The sequence below is a fragment of the Hesperophylax consimilis genome, chromosome 10 (assembly GCF_061612785.1).
Source record: "Hesperophylax consimilis isolate HC1 chromosome 10, BYU_Hcon_1.0, whole genome shotgun sequence".
NCBI lineage: Eukaryota > Metazoa > Arthropoda > Insecta > Trichoptera > Limnephilidae > Hesperophylax > Hesperophylax consimilis.
In genome coordinates, this window is record NC_142845.1 from 5,981,338 (window position 1) to 6,000,382 (window position 19,045).

The window sequence follows — 19,045 nt, forward strand, 5'->3', positions numbered from 1 at the left end:
TCGATACAGATCACCACGCAGCAGGGCAGACGCATCAGACGCCAAGATCTACACGAAGCTCACCCCGTGAACCCGGGAACCTATGCACCAAACGTAGCGAACCACTTGGGTGACCTATGGCAGAGGTGTTGGTCATCCAATAAATGGTTCCCGAAACTGAATTTATACTTTGGATGTTTTCATACCTGTCTATCATACTTCATCAGCCTCAGGAGATGAATCCCGTGGACTATGGAGGCCTGGTGGAACTTCCTGGTGACTCCAAGGTACTTCTCCAGCTCCTTCTTACTCAGGTTGTCCAACATTCTGGCGTCCACCATGTTGGCTGCAAAACTCTCCGCGTACTGGGAAAGAAATAATTCATGAGTCATGTGATTGTTCATTAGCGCAATTTATTTTACTTTATTTTAATTTATTTTAATTTATTTTACTTATTTATTTTTATATCAACGGTATAAAATATGCCATATACAATAAATTATTAACAGTGACATCAGAAATTGTCGATTACTTGTGTCATGTGAGCTGGTAGGATCTGTACTCTCTCTGAAAGTCAAATAATACCTAACTAAGCAAAAAGAAAACATTTCGCAGATTATTCCTTACATGATACCTGATATTCCAGATGACTTAATTCCTTACTTCAATTCGGATATAAATTTACACTTATCGCAAATACACATTGATATTGAAGACATAGTCTGTATAGAAGACATAGTCTATAGTCTGTATTAAATCACTTGAACCCAAAACGAGCTCGGGACCTGATAAGATTCCTTCCATCTTACTTAAGAATTGTGTCCAAAGTTTATCTGTTCCGCTTAATATACTGTTCAACAAGTCACTCTCCACAGGACACTTTCCACAAATATGGAAACTTAGCTACCTAACTCCTGTATTTAAAAGTGGTGATAAATCCTTTGTTGAAAATTATCGGCCTATCTGTATTCAATCGTCTATACCTAAACTTTTTGAGAAATTGATTCTTAAGAAAATCAGCTTCTTTGTAAACTCTTGTATCGCAACTTGTCAACACGGCTTTATCTCCGGCAGATCAACTTTGACTAACCTAACATTATATGAAAATTTTATTTCCAATGCACTTGCCAACAAACAACAAGTTGATTCTATATATACCGACTTCAGTAAGGCGTTTGATAAGGTCTGTCATAAAATCCTCATTAATAAACTTTTGAAACTCGGCATTAATGGAAACCTTTTATCTTGGTTTAAGAGTTACCTACTTAGGCGTCAGTTAACTGTCTGTATTAATGATCACTTATCCTACATGTTCGAAGCTACCAGTGGCGTACCCCAGGGTTCGCATCTTGGTCCTTTACTTTTTAATTTATTCATTAACGACGTAACAAACATATTCACCCGTGTTCTCATTCTAATGTTCGCTGATGATATGAAGATATATAGAATTATTGACAATATCGAGGACTGTCTAACACTTCAATCTAATATTAATAGCTTTTACGATTGGTGTCTTAAAAACAAATTAACTCTTAATGTAAAAAAATGTCAACTTATGAGATTCCACAGAAAAAAAAACCCATTTTTGTTCACCTACTTTCTCAATAATCACACCTTATTATCTGTGGATGAAATAAGAGACCTAGGTATAACATTTGACACTAAATTAACATTCATTAAACACATTAATAATATAACCAGTAAAGCAATGCAAATGTTAGGATTTGTCTTACGGATTTCAAAGGATTTTAAAAATTTAAAAACTGTCAAATTACTTTACACTTCACTTGTTAGAAGCCAACTAGAATTTAACACCACCATTTGGAGTCCTTACTACAGTGTACATGAGAATTCCCTTGAGCGAGTCCAACATAAATTTTTACGTTATATTAATTTTAAATTGGGAATATTCGTCGAAAACATTAATTACCCCTCTCTGTTACAATTATTGGGACTCGATACATTAAAAGAAAGAAGAATTTGTTTTGACCTATTTTATTTATTTAAAATCGTTACCAACCTGTTGAACTCCCCTGAACTTCTTTCGTTAATATGTTTCCATGTACCTAGTCGATCAGTTCGTTTCAAATTACCCTATCATTGCAACAATACAGGATCTAACGCTGAACTCAATTCCATAATAAATCGCCTACATGTACTTGGTAATAAATATGTTTTGGATGAATCTATAAACATTACTAGCTTAACCTCATACAAACACTATTTAATTAAAACTGTATGTCAGCGCTTCTCAGATTGATTATAATCAAATATAGTTTTAAAGTATTAATTTATCCGGGATTTATTGTATATGAATTGTTTATATATTTATATATATATTTATATATATATATAAATATATAAACAATTGTTGTATTGTATTTATAATAACTATTTCTATTGTTCTCTTTTATGTATTTTATATTTATATTTTTTTATCTATGTATATTCTGTATTAATATGTATAACAAATGTTATTTTTTTGTAAAAGCCGCTATAATCGGCGTTAATAAATAATAAATAAATAAATAAACATTGATAGTAAAGAGAAACGTTTTAATTTCAAATTCATAATTTTTGTGGTCGGTCCTCCATCCGCTTTAAATATTCCTTTCTGTAAATAGTAGGTGTATTAAAAGTAAAACCGCTCGATAGCCTCAGCTGCAAGATGGAGTAGATGAAGGTGGGGGAGTACCTGGCTATTCAGATGTGGTTACCAAACTCGGCCAAATCCTTTTCAAGCAAGGTTTCAATGATGACTGGTGGTCTTACACCAGGGCGATACTGAGATTATTGTAGCCATTCCGGCCGCCATTGAAGGTGGCTTCATAAAAGGGAGCAGTTCACGGACTCGAGACTGGACGTTATACTGGGATAACTTGAAAAAAAATACGTCCTTATCTAAATTTAACTTTAATTACTTTTTTTTCACGTTTGTTTGAGAGACTAGGACTTCTCTCTTCCACACCCACGATGCTCGGCATGACGCAAATTTGGGAAATAATGCATCGAGCTGTGGGTGGATTCCATAATTACAAGAACCGGATCGTTTAAACCCACACAAGAGGAACCTGGAGATTAATTTCGGTGAAGCCAAAAGAACGCGATTGAAGTTTACCATCGCAATGCGACCTCCATAAATTGCGTACGTTAACATAAATTCATCTGTAATTATCATCTGAATTACACTCTCTCTCTTGCCTTTATCATCGCAAATATTTAAGAAACATTTTTGTACTCCAATCAAATTAAATTCGCATATTGTATTGTTTGAGAACAAGTAAGTTTTTATTCGTGAATTCACACGCCAAAATCCCTTTGAACAAGATTATCACGCTCGACATTTTACACACCATAATTACGAGTGACAGTACCTTTTACTCTGGAACGTGCCGCAAATAAACTGTATATTATGAAATAAAACAAAATGTGAAAAAACATTAATTAATCAGATAAAATTTACTTGTTCACGCCGGGATTGCTAGTCAAGAGCCTTAACCCTCGACCACGGAAGCCGTCAAAGGAAGTAGTTATATTTCAATAAAAATAACTTTAAAATTAAAACACATAAAATAATAGTTAAGGTAGTTACTTGTGCCAAGCCCAGATCCGGCAACCACTCCCCAGCGACCCAGTCGTGGCCCAGCTGCGAGATGGCAGGGTGGCGCACCATGTCCGGGTTCCTGTGCTCCTCGATAGCCAGCCGCAGCTTCTTCCTGTGCATGGGATGCGCGATGCCCAGCTCCGACTCCAGCTCGGCGTCAGTCAGCTCCAGCAGAACCTGCGAGGAAAGTCATAGGTTAGATCAAACAGACCAGCAACGTTGAATAAAGATAATTAATCAATGGAGGAAGTAATCAGTCTAGCTCGAGAGGAACTTCATATCTGATGGACCGACGAAATACATAATCAAGGAAATTGGAATAATATTCGGAGGTTTTCAGTCAATGGTGGATTGAAAGTGGATACAATGGTGGATTGACAGTGGATTGGCAGTAGATACAACACAAGAATTCCATATCCAATGGGTGAGATTCCTGGTCGACTTAATGATAAGGAACTGTTTTTAACCATATAATTGGAGACTTTTTCGCTAACTGCTATCACGGTTCTTTCGGAGAATCGGAATCAGTGAAATCACTTTTATCGATTCCTGAGAATCGGTTTTCGTTATGAATAGGTACCAAAAGTGGTTTGGATAAAATTGGAGCTTTTTTCTACAGTTCGCTTTAATTATCTTTTAATTAAAAAGTACTATTTTATGGCTAAGATTATTCATAACAGTTCTGATGATTTATTTTTTTCTTTCTTTTAAAATTATTCTCAAAAAACCACTGTTGCCCATCTCTCGGCTCCGCTTGTGAAGAGATTTTTATGCCTTTTACCAATATTCGTGGTGATAAGACACACAAAGATTAGTCATATTTTTAACTTGTATATTCCTCATACCTACCCCTAAATAGGGAATTTTAAAATTCAGGAGATGTGAGAGAGAGAAAGGTTACCAAAAAATTGAAAATTGTATTCAGAGTTGGTTAACAAACAATTAAAGCATAGTTTAGATTCTGAATGGTGGTCTCTCATGCAGGTAACCGATAATGTGATCAAACAATTGTAAACTAATTTTAATGTGACTTTAGACGAGTCTGAAGATGCTGGTTACGGTGAAACCGTTCCGGTCATTAATTAACAAGTGAAAAAAGTTATAAAGGTGTTTTTCACCTTGAATTATCGGTTTCAAAATAAGAAATAATTTACCAGAATACTTCTTAAGAATTCTTTATATTGACAGTTTTTCTGGGATAATACAATAACTTAGTAAACACCACTTTAATTTTTTATATTTAATGCAGACCGGGTTTCGCTACAACCGTAGCTTTGTCAGGGCTATATAATACTGTAAAACTTAAAAAATCAAAAATCTACAATCTACCAGTAACATGTGTTATCAATATATTAAGCTTAGGTGCAAGAAATTGTGCTAAGTTCCAGTGGAAGAGGTTCTAGGAGTAGGTAGGGGGTTGGGAATATAGTGGTTTTGTCAATATGGAACAAGTATTGGGCTGAGTTCTAGCGAAAGAGGTGTTAGCAGTAGGTAAGGGGTTGGGAATATAGTGGTTTTTGTCAATATTGTACAAGTATTGGGCTTCTATTTAGGTTGATTTGATTGTTGATGACTTGGCCACTAATGCTTTTGGCTTCCGTAATCCAGTGCCTCCAAGTTATCCAGTCTGATCCCTATTGCATTCTTATGATGTAAACTAATCCCTGTGTTTTTATTAAATTTTTGATATGTCTCAATGAGATAGTTAGCAAATTCGGAAAAACCGTTACTATTTTGGCATTTTCGGTGTTCTTTACGGCGGGAACGCAATGTAGTTATTAAATACCTGAATGGCTAAAACTATCTTCATTATCCTTCTCGTTTCCTAAAAAAATACTTATACGAGTACTATTATTTCCATAAAATGCTGGTTTGGTATCTGATGGGAGATGTTTTATGCTTTTTGAGAAAAAATATTGACGTACAAGATTCTATGCCATTGGTAAGATTGGTTATTATTGGTTGTTATTTTATTATTATTAAGGGGGCTGTTGAATAAAAATTTACTTGTCGCTAATTCGTTACGTAGAATGTCACTGGCCATACTTATCTTATAACAGTTCTTTATTGCGATTTTTTTGACTGTAGTTAACTCTAGTATGTAGTTGATGTTTGATAAAGGGACCGTAAACAGCCTATGGATCATGGAATGGAAAGCGGAATGTTTGTGGGAGATGGGGTGGTTAGAGGAATTATGAATGGTTATGTAAGTACTATTTTACTGTTTATGATTGATAACCTAAGATCAAGAAAGTTTAAAGTAGCTCAGTTCCCTTCCATACAAAGACAACATCGTCGACATATCTTTTCCAAAGACCACAAAAACCAAGGCGCATAACACCGCAAGAAGGCGCTAGTGTAGAATGTTGCCATAGGAAAATATGGAGGTATTATTAATATTATTTGATATTTTCGTGCATTTATTTAAATCTGCTAAGGTTTCACTGCTAACATGGATACTAATAAAGTTATCCTTTATTACATGTGACCAGTGAACGCGAGACAACAATATTGGAGAATGTTTTATGTTACGAACATTGAATAGAAAAAAGGGTAGATAAAGCCTGAAACAATTCAAGTGCTTTGCCATTTCTTTAAATTGTTACATCCGCCTTCCTCGCGTCTATTATCTTAAGATCCCTTAATTACATGTGAACGACCGACGCTAAATTACTTAAGCAAAAGGGGTTGGAAAATAGCCAGCTAAGACTAGTGGCTTTTGAACTTTATTTCGAGTCGTTGAAAAAATATGTGTGAAAATCTTACAATCTTTGAATGAGGTGGAGGTGGAGAAGATTAATATTGGGATTGCGGCTCGCGAGCCACATGCGGCTCTTTGGGTTTTTTGGTGTGGCTCTTCGAAGAATGACGATGAATGATGAATTAATATAATGTTTTTACTATTTATTATTAATGAGTGGCCCCGGAATGCTTTCTCGGGCGCTTCCGACTTCTTCCACCATTCACTACTGTATACCACAATGGTACTGTAAAAAATCATTCTTGTGTAGAGATATAAGCGTAATGAGTAAGATTAAGAAAGGGACGCTTAGATGGTTTGGGCATGTAGAGCGAATGAGCGAAGATAGGAGTGTAAGGAGGATATATGATGCAAATGTGAATGGTAGCAGAAGTCGGGGACGCCCGAGGAAGACATGGCACGATCAAGTGAATCAGATACTCGAGTCGGGCCATGTCAAGAGTCAGAATAATAGAAGAGTATGTATGAGACGATGTATGAATGTGAATGAGGCAAGGAGTGTGTGCCAAGACCGAGTTGTTTGGCGGTCCGTCCTCTCTGCCTACCCCTGCGGGGAAACGGCGTGATGGTTAGTTAGTTAGTTAGTTAGTGTAGAGATATTACGTCAAGCATTACCGGGCGTCCCCGACTTTTCTACCATTAAAACCACCCTATAAACACTCCTGGCACTCATAAGGAAAAAACAACTACTTCTCGAGTTTTGAGAGTGCAAAAATACGCTGGCATATATTAATAATATTTTATTAATCAATAAATATTTATCTATCGATAATAAAAAATTACAGTAGGTACGTACCGAATGTCAAAATATTCCTGTGAGAACGGTGCTGTTCTCGTCCCCCAGGATGTTCTGTCAGCGGTTACTTTACTGTTTATATCCTTGCCTATTTTTGAATTTGACATTTCTTTACCATCTAGAGTTTTTTGAGAGTTAGGTAGATATAAATTAAATATGTTGTGATGAATTGCTTTAGACAGTGCAGTTGTGTCACTGACACAACTTGTGCGTATGTATCACGATGAGATGCATACCGTATAGGCCACACCACGGCGGGATGTGAATCTGTGTTCGATACGTAGCGGGCGTTCATTTTTGACGATGATAGTCCGTGAGTGAGTAAGATCACGGATCTTCCTGGTCCTTCAGTGCAAATCTCGACAAATAAATGACTCTGGAAATAAATGGTGGTGGGGTGTGTGGCGATGTAGTTGGACCTCGACGCAATGCGGGCGGAGACTAGACTGTGCGCTAGGCTGGAGCCGCGGGTGGATCTCGACGGCGGACACCGCGGGCGCACGGCGGGAGCTGTGAGTTGTAAACAGGACGCAGATACACCGGCGCGTTTTCGTCGTGAGGCCTAAAAGTTTCCTGGCTGTGGAGCAAGCCTCGTATTACAAATCTCGAAGGTTCTAGGTTGCGATTTATTTATTTATTTGGAAAAGTTGACAGCAAATCTTTAATTATATAATGATACTATAATAATATTATTAGTTATGCCAATTATGAACTTTCCACTGATGAATAGTTAATGGTGTTACAATGGTGTACAATGGCATAGAGATGTTCTCTTAAATTAATTTCTTAGCGATGCTAATAGCTCGTATTATTCTAGTAGCGCGTCGCTACATTTTATTGTGGATCATTCTTTTGCAAACAGATAATTGTGTTTCTCTATTATTTGCACGTCTTACATTTTTATTTGTATTTTTATTCTTTTTTTACATTAACCCCACAACAGGAGGCTCAAAATAAAATAATATTCCTCAGGGACTATTTCATATTTTAGGATGTTTTGTAAAGGTTTTTTTTTTAAGAAAATGAAGTTCTGGGAAGGTATAAGGTTGGGTAGGAATCTAGGGATCAGTTACTAAAAAAGTATCTTCCACTGTAGAATGGACGATACTAATAAGAAATTACAAGTTATTCATATTCTAACGTAAAACAAACTTGCCTCCACCTGCCTGCATTTTGAGAATATAAAAAAATATAAATGTTTCAGTTTCATCTTAATAATATTGCCTTTTATGAAAGATTGTAAAAAATAAGCAAAAACAGTTTTAAAAACCGGAAATACTGGAGAGAAATGGAATCGGAAAACCAAGAAAAAAAGCATTTAACATAACTGTAGTTTTACACATTCTATTCAGAAATATTTTATAGATTTAAAATTGGATTCTTATTGTATTGTGTACACATTCAAGTCCATTGAGGTGATTTTTCATGAAATGACGCGATGAAAATCAATCATTCATTTTGACCAAAAAATTGTTTCGAGCATTAAACATTGAATATATATATTTTTTTTTTACAGTGAATGCCTCACAAGAGTCCCAACTGCTCCCGTCTGGAGCCAGTGAGACTATGGCATCCCCAATTGGGGGATGTTGTGAGGCTGAAGGTAAGCGGGGAAGGGAAAGAGGAAGGTGGGGAAGTACCTGGCTATTCAGATCTAGTCATTAAACACGGCTAAAGCCATTTGGAGCAACGTTTCAATTCTGAATGGTGGTCTTACACCAGGGCGATACTGGTAGTATCTTCCACTTTGGAACGTGCCGCAAATATACTATATATATTATTTTAATTAATTAATTGTGAAATAACACAAATTAATCATATAAAATTTATTTGCGCACGCCGGGTTCGAACCCGCGTGCGCAAATAAATTCGGAATGGCAGTCCAATGCGTTACCACTGGATTACGCCGGCCGTCAGAATATGATTTGAGTATCACGTAAGAATGTTAATTTTGTAAATAATAATATAAATTCCCCACATTCACTTAAAGTAGTACACATAAAAAGCCATTCGTCTATATCTTTAATTAAATATCAAATTTCTCAAAATAAGTCATTTCTTATGATCCAAATAAATATTCTAACCCATTTGAGTGACCAAATCTCCATAATATTCAAGATAATATCGCACCAGATTTCCATATAGACATTTGAGTTTGCCAAAAAGGAAACAAAGTACATATTAAATTGGGACCTTCTTTGATCCGGCTAAAGTAAGCATATGCAGGTAGGTTTATTTTATGGCGTTTATCGGTCGATCGCAACTTCCTTCCGAGAACTTTACCGTCGATACGTGACGACCCACCCCCATTTCCTTATACCACCCTGGCATTCTGTGTTCTTTAAACCTCCGGTTTTACTTATTCCACCCTGCCGTTATGTGTCCTTTACCACCCAGTATTAAATAAGAAAGGATGGAATATCATACGGGAGAATAATCCAACTTGGACCCTGGACCGTGCACTCAAATACCTTTGATGAAATCCTATGTGAGAAAAGCAGGTAGAGTCGTAAAGTGCTATTTTTGGATTTTATGCTAAGTTTCTAGAACTCTAGAAGGCAGGAAATCTGTTCGTGTATGTTACATTGAAAACGAACAATCTTTGATATTTGCATATATTTTTTTGGCTGGATTTTTTATTCCTGATAATAAGGACAAAATTATATCAATTTTTGAAGCCCCGTGTCTATAATTTTTAAGATGTAAGAAAAAAACGGATTAAAATTTCGATGTTCTTTAAAAAAAAATACTTCAATTAAAAAAATTTTTTTTTTTGATAAATTGATAAAATCAATTTTCTGAATTTTTTTCTATCAACATTATAGGTAACGGAATTGCGCGAGTGTGAGAAGAATTTTATTATACCACCCTGAAGCTGTGATGTTGGACTATAAACTTAAATATATTCGTCAAATTATTTAATTTAATTTAACAGAAAAAGGAAAATAGTGAAAATAAAATAATTTGTGGTCAAAAAAAATTATCGTTTCATTTAAATGTGTAAAACCACACAGTGATTGCTTTCTAGGAAGGTGTATTTAATTTCACTTGCGTTTTACTCAAATTGAAAGCTTAAGATATCTCAGAAGATTTCAAATCGCTGTATCCCAGATATAAGATGCACGAAGCCACTTCTAGATTAAAGCAGGAGCTGCACTCCAACCCCGGGGGACAAGGAGTACAGAAGACGCCACCGGTGCAGGAGGGGCGCGTTAAACATACTCGTAGAAGGGTGGAATCGCTGTTGCAATGCATTCGAAATGAGTACAAAATGCAAGTCTTAAATAAAACAGAAGCGTATTGCGAGCACTCTGCATCATGCACTTCTGTCGTATCCGGGGAGACTACCCACTTCACTTTCACGTAAGATGCACAAAGAAAGATTACGAAATAAATTATAATCAATGAACTGTTCATAGATATTTAGGTATGTGCATAAATTTGATTTGTTTGAGATGTTTTTATCTTAAGATGAACATTAATAGCTTCCTAAGTAAATTTAAAACAATGATGTTTTGAGATCTTCAGGTATATCTATGGTAGTAGATACTTTCCGATCTTTTTCTTCCTTTTCTCCCCATTTTCTTCAGGTCTTTCAGACTCACAAAATTCTTCAAATAACAGTTGCAATAGTCACAATTTATTGGTCGATAAAAAAAGGATGAAAAAGGGAATAATTTATTTTTACGTGCAGTGAAAATGTGCAAAATGAAAAATAGAAATTACGAAATGTTATTTAACATACTAATTTCGGTTGTTGGTACAAGGGTAAGAAATGTAAAATATTCCTGCGTACTGAGTTACAATATTAAAGTTCAATGAACCTTTAATTTTCAAAATTAACTATCCGATCAGACAAGCGATAAAGTAGGTACCAACATTATTTTATGTATTAACAATTTTTTATTCGATATGCTTATTGTATTGTAATGCTTGACTTGAATCTGAACTAGGTCCAGTGGACATACTTTAGCGCCGTTCAAATATTTTTGAATAACCTTTAATAAATTCTTTTCCTAAGAAGTGCTACATTCTTTATTAAATTAGTATGAATATAACGTGTCTTGTATTTTTATAATATCATTGGATACTTGTCGTCATTTTTCAAGTTGACTAATATTTGATAGGTAAATTTCTTCTTTTGAAAGGCAAATGAGGCTAATAATTTTTTTATAAATACATTCAGCGTCACAAATCCTAAAATTATAATATCATGTGATTTTTCACAGGTCTGCACTAGTAAAATGGTAATTGCAGTCCCAACAGGAACTACTACACACTTCAGTTTGTAATTATTTCACTTACGTAGAATTATAAATGAGACGATGATTTCCATTCAAACTGAAAACGTATCTCAAAGGCGCTGATATTATTTCATGTAATTTAAATAACATTCTTCATCGCGTCGCATTGAGCTACTTGAGTAGGAGTACCTCACTGGAGTGGCTCACTTTGTTGTGTTTTTTTTAAAATAAAAGCTCAAAGTACTGTAAAAATTCCGTGTAAATAACGAGGTTCGGTGGATCGCAAGCATCTGCGACATTATTAATGCGCCGGCTACAGCAAGATACAACGCAGTGCATATTTCTGGAACCTCTAGTTCCTTGAAAAAGAAGAATTTTTAACTGAAATATTTTTGCACCTGCTAAGCTACTTCAAGTAGATTGTCGGCATGATTTACAAAGAGTTCGTGAAGAAATAAAAAAAAATACAGAAAACACTAAGAAAATGGAAAAAAATAATTACATTTAAATACCAGAGAATATCACGAAACAGCAGTTTCAATATAATAAAAAAACGTGGTTGTATAATATGATAGACCATTCAATGGCTGAGTTGGCATCGCGTTTGGGCTCCACCCAGGCGTCGTGAGTTCAATTGCTTGGCTGGCTAAGTTCGCCATCACGACATAAGCAAAATTTTCAAATTAACGTGGTGGTAGTGGGAGATTTTCAAATTATTGTTAGGTTATTCGTAACCCGGGAATGTTAGTCTTACCTTTAACTTATTTTAAATGCATACATTATCCATACACATCTACAGATGAAGTAAAAGAGTAAAATGGATATTAAAAATCTCAATAAATCACTAAATGCACTGCGTATCAATAAATACTTAAAAAAAAATATTTTTGTCGCTTTGAGGCTAAGTCATTATTTAAAGTCCCCATTAAGGTCAAATAACAGCATTCATAATTAAACTTCATATTTATAAAAAATATATTCCTGATAAAGTGCGATTCCAGACTTAACTACACCATTCTAGATATTACATACGTTTTCAAACTCTACTGGTATCTACTGGCCATGCAAGCGAGAGGAAATTTAAAATGGGAAGCTGGCAGCTTCTGGCTTGTAGGGTAGGGTCTCAAAAAGTACTTTGGACCACGTGTACGGAGCTGTAGTACCTACCCCCGGGTAGGGTAGGTAGCTACCCTTTGAATCACAGAATAATACCACAAGTTCTTTTAATGCTTTATGACGGCAATGATGTAGATTTTAAAGAACTCAGATGATGTAAACTACATAAACGTTTGGTAATTTTATTATGATTTTTACAATGAATAATATTTCTAGCGCGAATACTTGAAAAATTACGACATATTGTATTTGTAGGATTTGTAAACCTGAACATTTATTTAAAGAACACACCAGAACAAGGAAAATCGCTGCAGAATGATGAAGAAAATTAATGATCAAGAAGAAATATTTACAGCACCCTTTGATAAATTTTTTCTTGAATATCTTTTCTTCATCAGTGGTGTAAGTTATCAAATTATACCTGAATTCCTGACACATTTCGTATTTCAAATTTTGAAAATGACAATTAAAATTGTTTTTTGTCAAAACATTACATTATGGGTAGGCATTTAATCGCCCATCTGAATTCTTGACACAATTGGTTCGAATTTCGTAAATGACACTTAAATTCAAAACAAATCTGAGTTCATTGAATCAGAGTCACAATCACTTACAGACCTACCTCAACCGAAATTATTATATGTGATGATTGATGATAATATTCCGATTATCATCACCGAGGGTAAATGATTAATTTTTTTGTTTTTATTTCGAATCTGACTGATCCTTACACTGTAAACGTATCTCCAAACAACGGTGGTGAACAATAAATTTTCTTTACAATTTCTGGATTTATCGTAAAAACATAATGTGAATTTAAAAAAAAATCAAATCAAGCCCCTACTCGCTGCTGACTAAGCAAATGTTATATCTATTAGGTGAGAGAGTTCGCTTTACTTTTCATATTCGTAGATTCGCTGCAAATACAGTATTCATTTCTGGTTAAGCTCGTTTCAGGAGCATTTATTAGGTATTTACGAGTAAAAGCTATTCGCCGGAGTAGATGCTGAAAATATCATAACGTAGATGGGATCATGAAATTTCTTTAAGTTCTATGAAAAGATAAATAAAAGCTTTTTACAGTACAAGCACGCGGCGTAGTTTTGATATAGGTAACTTGATTTGTGCGATTGACGTAGTAAATAAATGATTGTTTTGACAACACGTGACATTCACTCATTTTTGTTACTGTTAGAAATATTTTTATTTTATTTTCAGATAAATCCGGTTGTATTTTTAGATTTATATACAGTTTGTCCCAAAACCTGTCTTTGAAATGTGCCCCAAACTTTAATATTTTATAATGTATTACATTATAGTGATTTATTTTTGGGGTACTATGCCGTATTGCATAATCTCTGCCCTGATGATGGACATTGCAATGCTGTCCGAAACGTTGGCTAAAGAAAGAGGTAGCGCAACACGGCATAATACCCCAAAAATAAATCACTATAATACTTTTGGCCGTGAAAATCTCCAATCATACCTGTAATGTTTACTGTTTATAATACTGGTCACATTGATCTATTTATCATTTTTATTCCTGACATTAAAATCCCACAAGCTTGAATCTTTTTACAGCACGAAGTTACGAAACATATGTTAACTTTTCAATACCTTTTCTTAGAAACCAATGTGAGTTGACTAGGCCATAGTGTAACACCTTTATTGCATTTTTTATTTATTTTTTGGAATAATTTTACTGAGTAGAACCTCAAATTGTAATATTTAATTATTGAAGACAATATTAACGATTTCTAAACGAAAATCTGAAACGGAAAAATCAGAAAAGGATACGGTCACATCTAGGACTCGAATCTACGACCCTTGCCTTGCCAGGGCACCGCTCTACCACTGAGCTAATGTGACTCTATCCCCTTCAGTCACATCTAACTGTATCATGGTACTTGTCATATCCATGTATGCATTAATTGACCTAATATGTCAAATTTAAATAATAAATAAAGATACGTATACAAAAGTAAAGAACAACATATGCAAATTATTTCTCTAACTTTGTCAATAGCTTTATGATATTTTAGAGTTTTGAAATTAAAAATTCAATTGAAATTTAAAAAAAAAACTAATTCCGGATCTCTATATAATTCAAAATTCAGATTGTAGATTGTAGGCAGGTTCTGCGATCCACAAAGGATGTAAAACCGTGTATGCCAAAGAAAAATGTTTTTATTCGATAAAATTAAGGAAAAATATTGTACCAAAAATATGAAATTTTAATTTTTAAAGAATCATAAGAATCCTTTCTTATTTTTATGTGACACAAACCTACGTAAAATTTTACAGCCTCTATAGATAGCAAGCCCATTCTCAAAAAACATTTTCAATTATTGTCGATTATTCTTTATAAGGATTCATTTTTCAATTAAACTTTGAACGGCCGTTTTAAAACAAAACGAGAATTTTTAGCATTAAATTCCTTCACTTTTCCAGTAGTATTATACATATTATATATAGCACCACACTTCGTTCATTTTTGCCATACGCCAATGAGCTGCGAAGTGAAATTCACAGATGTCGCCACGTCCGTACCGGCACTTCACTTCTCATAGCAACGGGTCAAAGTGAACGGGAAAATACATTATTACAAACAGGAGTGTTCCTTCCAGTTTCCAGAAAATGAAAAAAGAGAGTTTCCTGAGAAAGAAAATAAAAAGTGGAACCTCTGAAAGTAGAACGACGTGTTTCTAATTAAATTATTTATTTTGATTTTCTCCCATTAAGTTAACTAAAATATTAATTAGTTTAATTTTTTTTAACAAAAATACAGTAAAATGAAATAGAAAAATATATAAACAAAAAATAGCAAATGAGTGTAGTTAATATACAGATAACTTAACATAAATAATACAGAGCTGGTACAGGTAATAAAAAATTATTAAAATAGGAACCTGTGTAAAAGAATGGCGGAGGTCTTTCGTTATTTAAAAGAACAGATTTTTTTCAAAATTAGTAACACTTTTTTTTAAAGCAAAACTATAAAAAAATACAACAAATGAGTGGAAGCCAAACCGAATCACTCAGAATCGAAATGGCTCCAGGTATGTTTGGCGACCGGAATTGAACAGCCAGGTACTTTCACACCTTCCTCTTTCCACCGTTTTTCCATCACAGATGCCTTCAGCTTCACAAAATTGTCTATTGTGGGTTTAAATAGTCCCACTAGCCTGGTTCAGGACAGTCGGGATTTTTGTGCGGTATTTACATTAAAAAAGGCCCTGACCGAATCTTTAGGATATAAAAATCATGATATTGGTTATGTCACAGACCCCACTGGCTCCCGGTACCGTGTCGTAATGATCTAGGTTTTGAAAGTAGCCCATCTTAAACGATCATCCAATTCAATCAATTACGTCGTATAATGGTAATCTTTACGGAACAAAGTCATGCACACCCGCGACATCCAATAAAACGTACACGTTCATATTTCAATTAAATTGTTATTGGAATTCATGCGACGTCAAAGCAATGCCCCCGCGGCACGAGGAAAAGTCGTAACACTTAATGTACCAACACGAAACACATAGGAAACATACCGCACGGAACACATAGGAAACATACCACACGGAATCTATAGGAAATACACCACATGAAATATTACATACAAGAATATACGACCGCTGTCCTTCCGTTTTTGTTATTGCTTTGCGGTTCTCTATTCGGAGCCTCTACGATTTGAAATAGGAAGCGCTATTTTGAAAGTAATTTTACAATGTACTGGAGAAAAAATGAATGAAAATTTACAGAAAAAACACTTTTTCTCAGTGACCTGTTTGTTAATTTTTTCGGTATAGACTTGTTTAGAGACTATGTTAAATTCGACGAAGAATATCGTGGGATTGATAGTCCTCCGTGGATGAGTGGTAAGGATCCTCAGCAACAATTCCGAAGGTCGTGGGTTTAAATCCCCGGGGGCATAAGTAAATTCTATTAGATACACTTGAGTTATTTAAAAATTTATTCGTTATAGATAATATACTCGTATAGTACATTTTCCGCACGTTCCAGTGTGGCAGATACTTCAAAAGATAACCGTTTAGAGCCAAAATTTTACTTGACAGGGCATTAACAGTAAGTTTGAGAAATACCCGGCTATTCTTATTTAATAGCTAAACATAAAAATGAAATGGAATCTCTTCAAACTAAGAGAATCTCTCATTCATTCAGGAGCCAGGTGCAAAAATTGCGTATTTGACTTTAATTTAAAAACTGATTCACAATTTTTAATTTGGCATGACTGGGTTTTTGAATCAGCAAATCAAGTCAAAGAGCGTACATCTTAAGACACGATATTATTTGTATGTTTTCTATTATCACAATATAAAACTGTATCAAGTAGACATACATGTAATAATCTACGACACCTTAATGTACGTGCATTATAAACATTTCTTTTGAATAATTTGAACTGTAAAGTAAATAGACTTTCAAATAACCTCATAAAAAGTCAACAAAATTTTACGGATTCCAAGCGAAATATTGAATTATTTCACATTCGTACGTGAAAATGCTAAAAATAATTATAAAAATGTAATAATACATCCATGTAAATATGTAGATATGAAGCAATAACCACGTGTAGTACTAATATTACGTTTCCAGAAATGAAAATAATATATTTTACTATTCCGGCAGCAGCGTGGGAAGATATTATTGTAAAGCTATGGAAAACCGCCCTGAATAAGGATTTTAATATTCCGCTGAAAATGTTCAGTTTGGAACGGCGCTGTAGAGCGGGAATATTCTGAAACCACCCCAGAAGCGACCGGGGCTAATTTAGACCGGTAATCAATATTTACATATCCCATTTTGAAATATGTTCCCCTGGTACTTGGCCGGCCCGCAGGTGCGGCGCTTTGCGAGAATTATGGAGTGACACGCGGAAGTTTCACGGGCTGGGGTGATTTGGCCGCCCATTATCGGGAAACTGAGGATAATCAAGTGGATGCGTGGGGGAAAGTATTGGAGTGTTCGTAAAGCAGGGAGGGGCATTTCAAGACTGTTTGTTGAGTAGCTACCTAGGCTGAAAGGAAGGCTTTTCGTGCTAATATACAGGGGAAGACATTATTCATTTTAATACTTTTTCTAATTATTAAATCACGGTATAGTGAATACAGAGTTTTGCAAGCGAAAATTTTAATAATTTTCTGTTAAAATATCACATTATACACAAAGAAAAATGAGTAATGCTGATTTATTGAAAATTTCTTCAAATTATTAGTCATCCTGTTAAAAACGGGATTGTAAGCGGCTTCCTCATTCTCTTCCTCAAGTGTTAGTAAATTCGTAATAATTTCGAAACACGTGTTCTCCACCTGCGTTGTTCTTAATAATATATTAGGACTAAATGCAAAAATTTGAGGACTTTTACGAACACGTGTTCGAAACATCGCGACAAAACATTGGTATTTTTCTTAAAGTTTTTAAGGATACGCAAAAATATAAAATCGTTAACGGCCTACAATTCCGTTTTAGTAGGAATACGAATAATTTGAAGAGATTTTTAATAAATTAGCAATATTTTTTATCAGGTCGTTTTCTCCGTGTAGGTAGGTTCGCTTGTTTGAACCCCTGACACAATCATCTCCAATTTAAATTCAAAACAAATCGGAGTTTTTTTGAACCCAAGTTACCGAGACAGACCCACAACCGAAATTAGCATGTTTGAATGTATACATAAATTCGAGTATAAAAGTTAATAGAATACTATTATCTGTGAATAAACAGAATACTAAAAACGAGTCACCGTAGTAATACTAATACCTTCTTGGCAAATTTTTGTGGGGGCGTTTAACAAAGCAAAAAAAAAACATCCATGGACCCAAACACTTCCTTAAGAGGCCTTAGTGAAAAGGTCGATAATTTGTTTTTAAATATTAACGATTAACAAATTGCGCTGTGGACAGTGTGGTATTACAGTAGATCCAGAATTTGTGCATTGGTGCAAAAGATAACATTGTCCAATAGAATTTTGGTGACAGTTATTATGTTATTTATGTTGTTATGGAAAGGCAGCTGTTAAATTAAGTGGAAAATAACTGAGAGTAAGTCGAGTGGATCGTGTCAAAACTCATCGCCAGGTGTTGCATAGGTATGTACATTATGTACAATGTACATAAACACATATGCAGGTTTGTTATAACCATACCATGTACATAGAAATTAATAGACTTTTTTTTAGACATTCCTTGAAATCTGGGTATCATTTCGACAAGCTAGGGGAAAACCATATTTTTGGAACCAGGAGAGTTAAAGAATGCTTGAAGAACGTACATTGAAATAACAAGACCATAAGGCGAAGTCCTTTTCTGCGAAGGATCTGAATGTTCGTTCTTAAATAATTGCCTGGAGTAGCGACGCTAAAATTGAGTGAGGTGGGATAATTGCAACACAATTCTTAAAGTCTCTAACTAAATAGTGTAACAAAAAATTACATTCTATTTTAGAAGACTAAATGGCTATTTATTTATTTTAATATCAACGGTACAAAATATACCATATACAATAAATTATAAACAGTGACTTCA

At 34.6% G+C, this 19,045-nt stretch overlaps 1 protein-coding gene across 2 annotated transcripts in view; it reads right to left on the bottom strand.

The window, feature by feature from the left end:
• Window positions 1-19,045, bottom strand: part of Liprin-gamma (liprin protein kazrin) — a 659,192-nt gene that overhangs the window by 48,004 nt on the left and 592,143 nt on the right. For both annotated transcript variants that reach the window (XM_089636537.1, XM_089636539.1), the window contains exons 11-12: window positions 3,572-3,760; window positions 186-344 (exon numbers count right to left, since the gene is read on the bottom strand). In XM_089636537.1, the coding sequence (XP_089492663.1) occupies window positions 186-344; window positions 3,572-3,760 (348 nt within the window). The remainder of the gene's footprint in view (window positions 1-185; window positions 345-3,571; window positions 3,761-19,045) is intronic.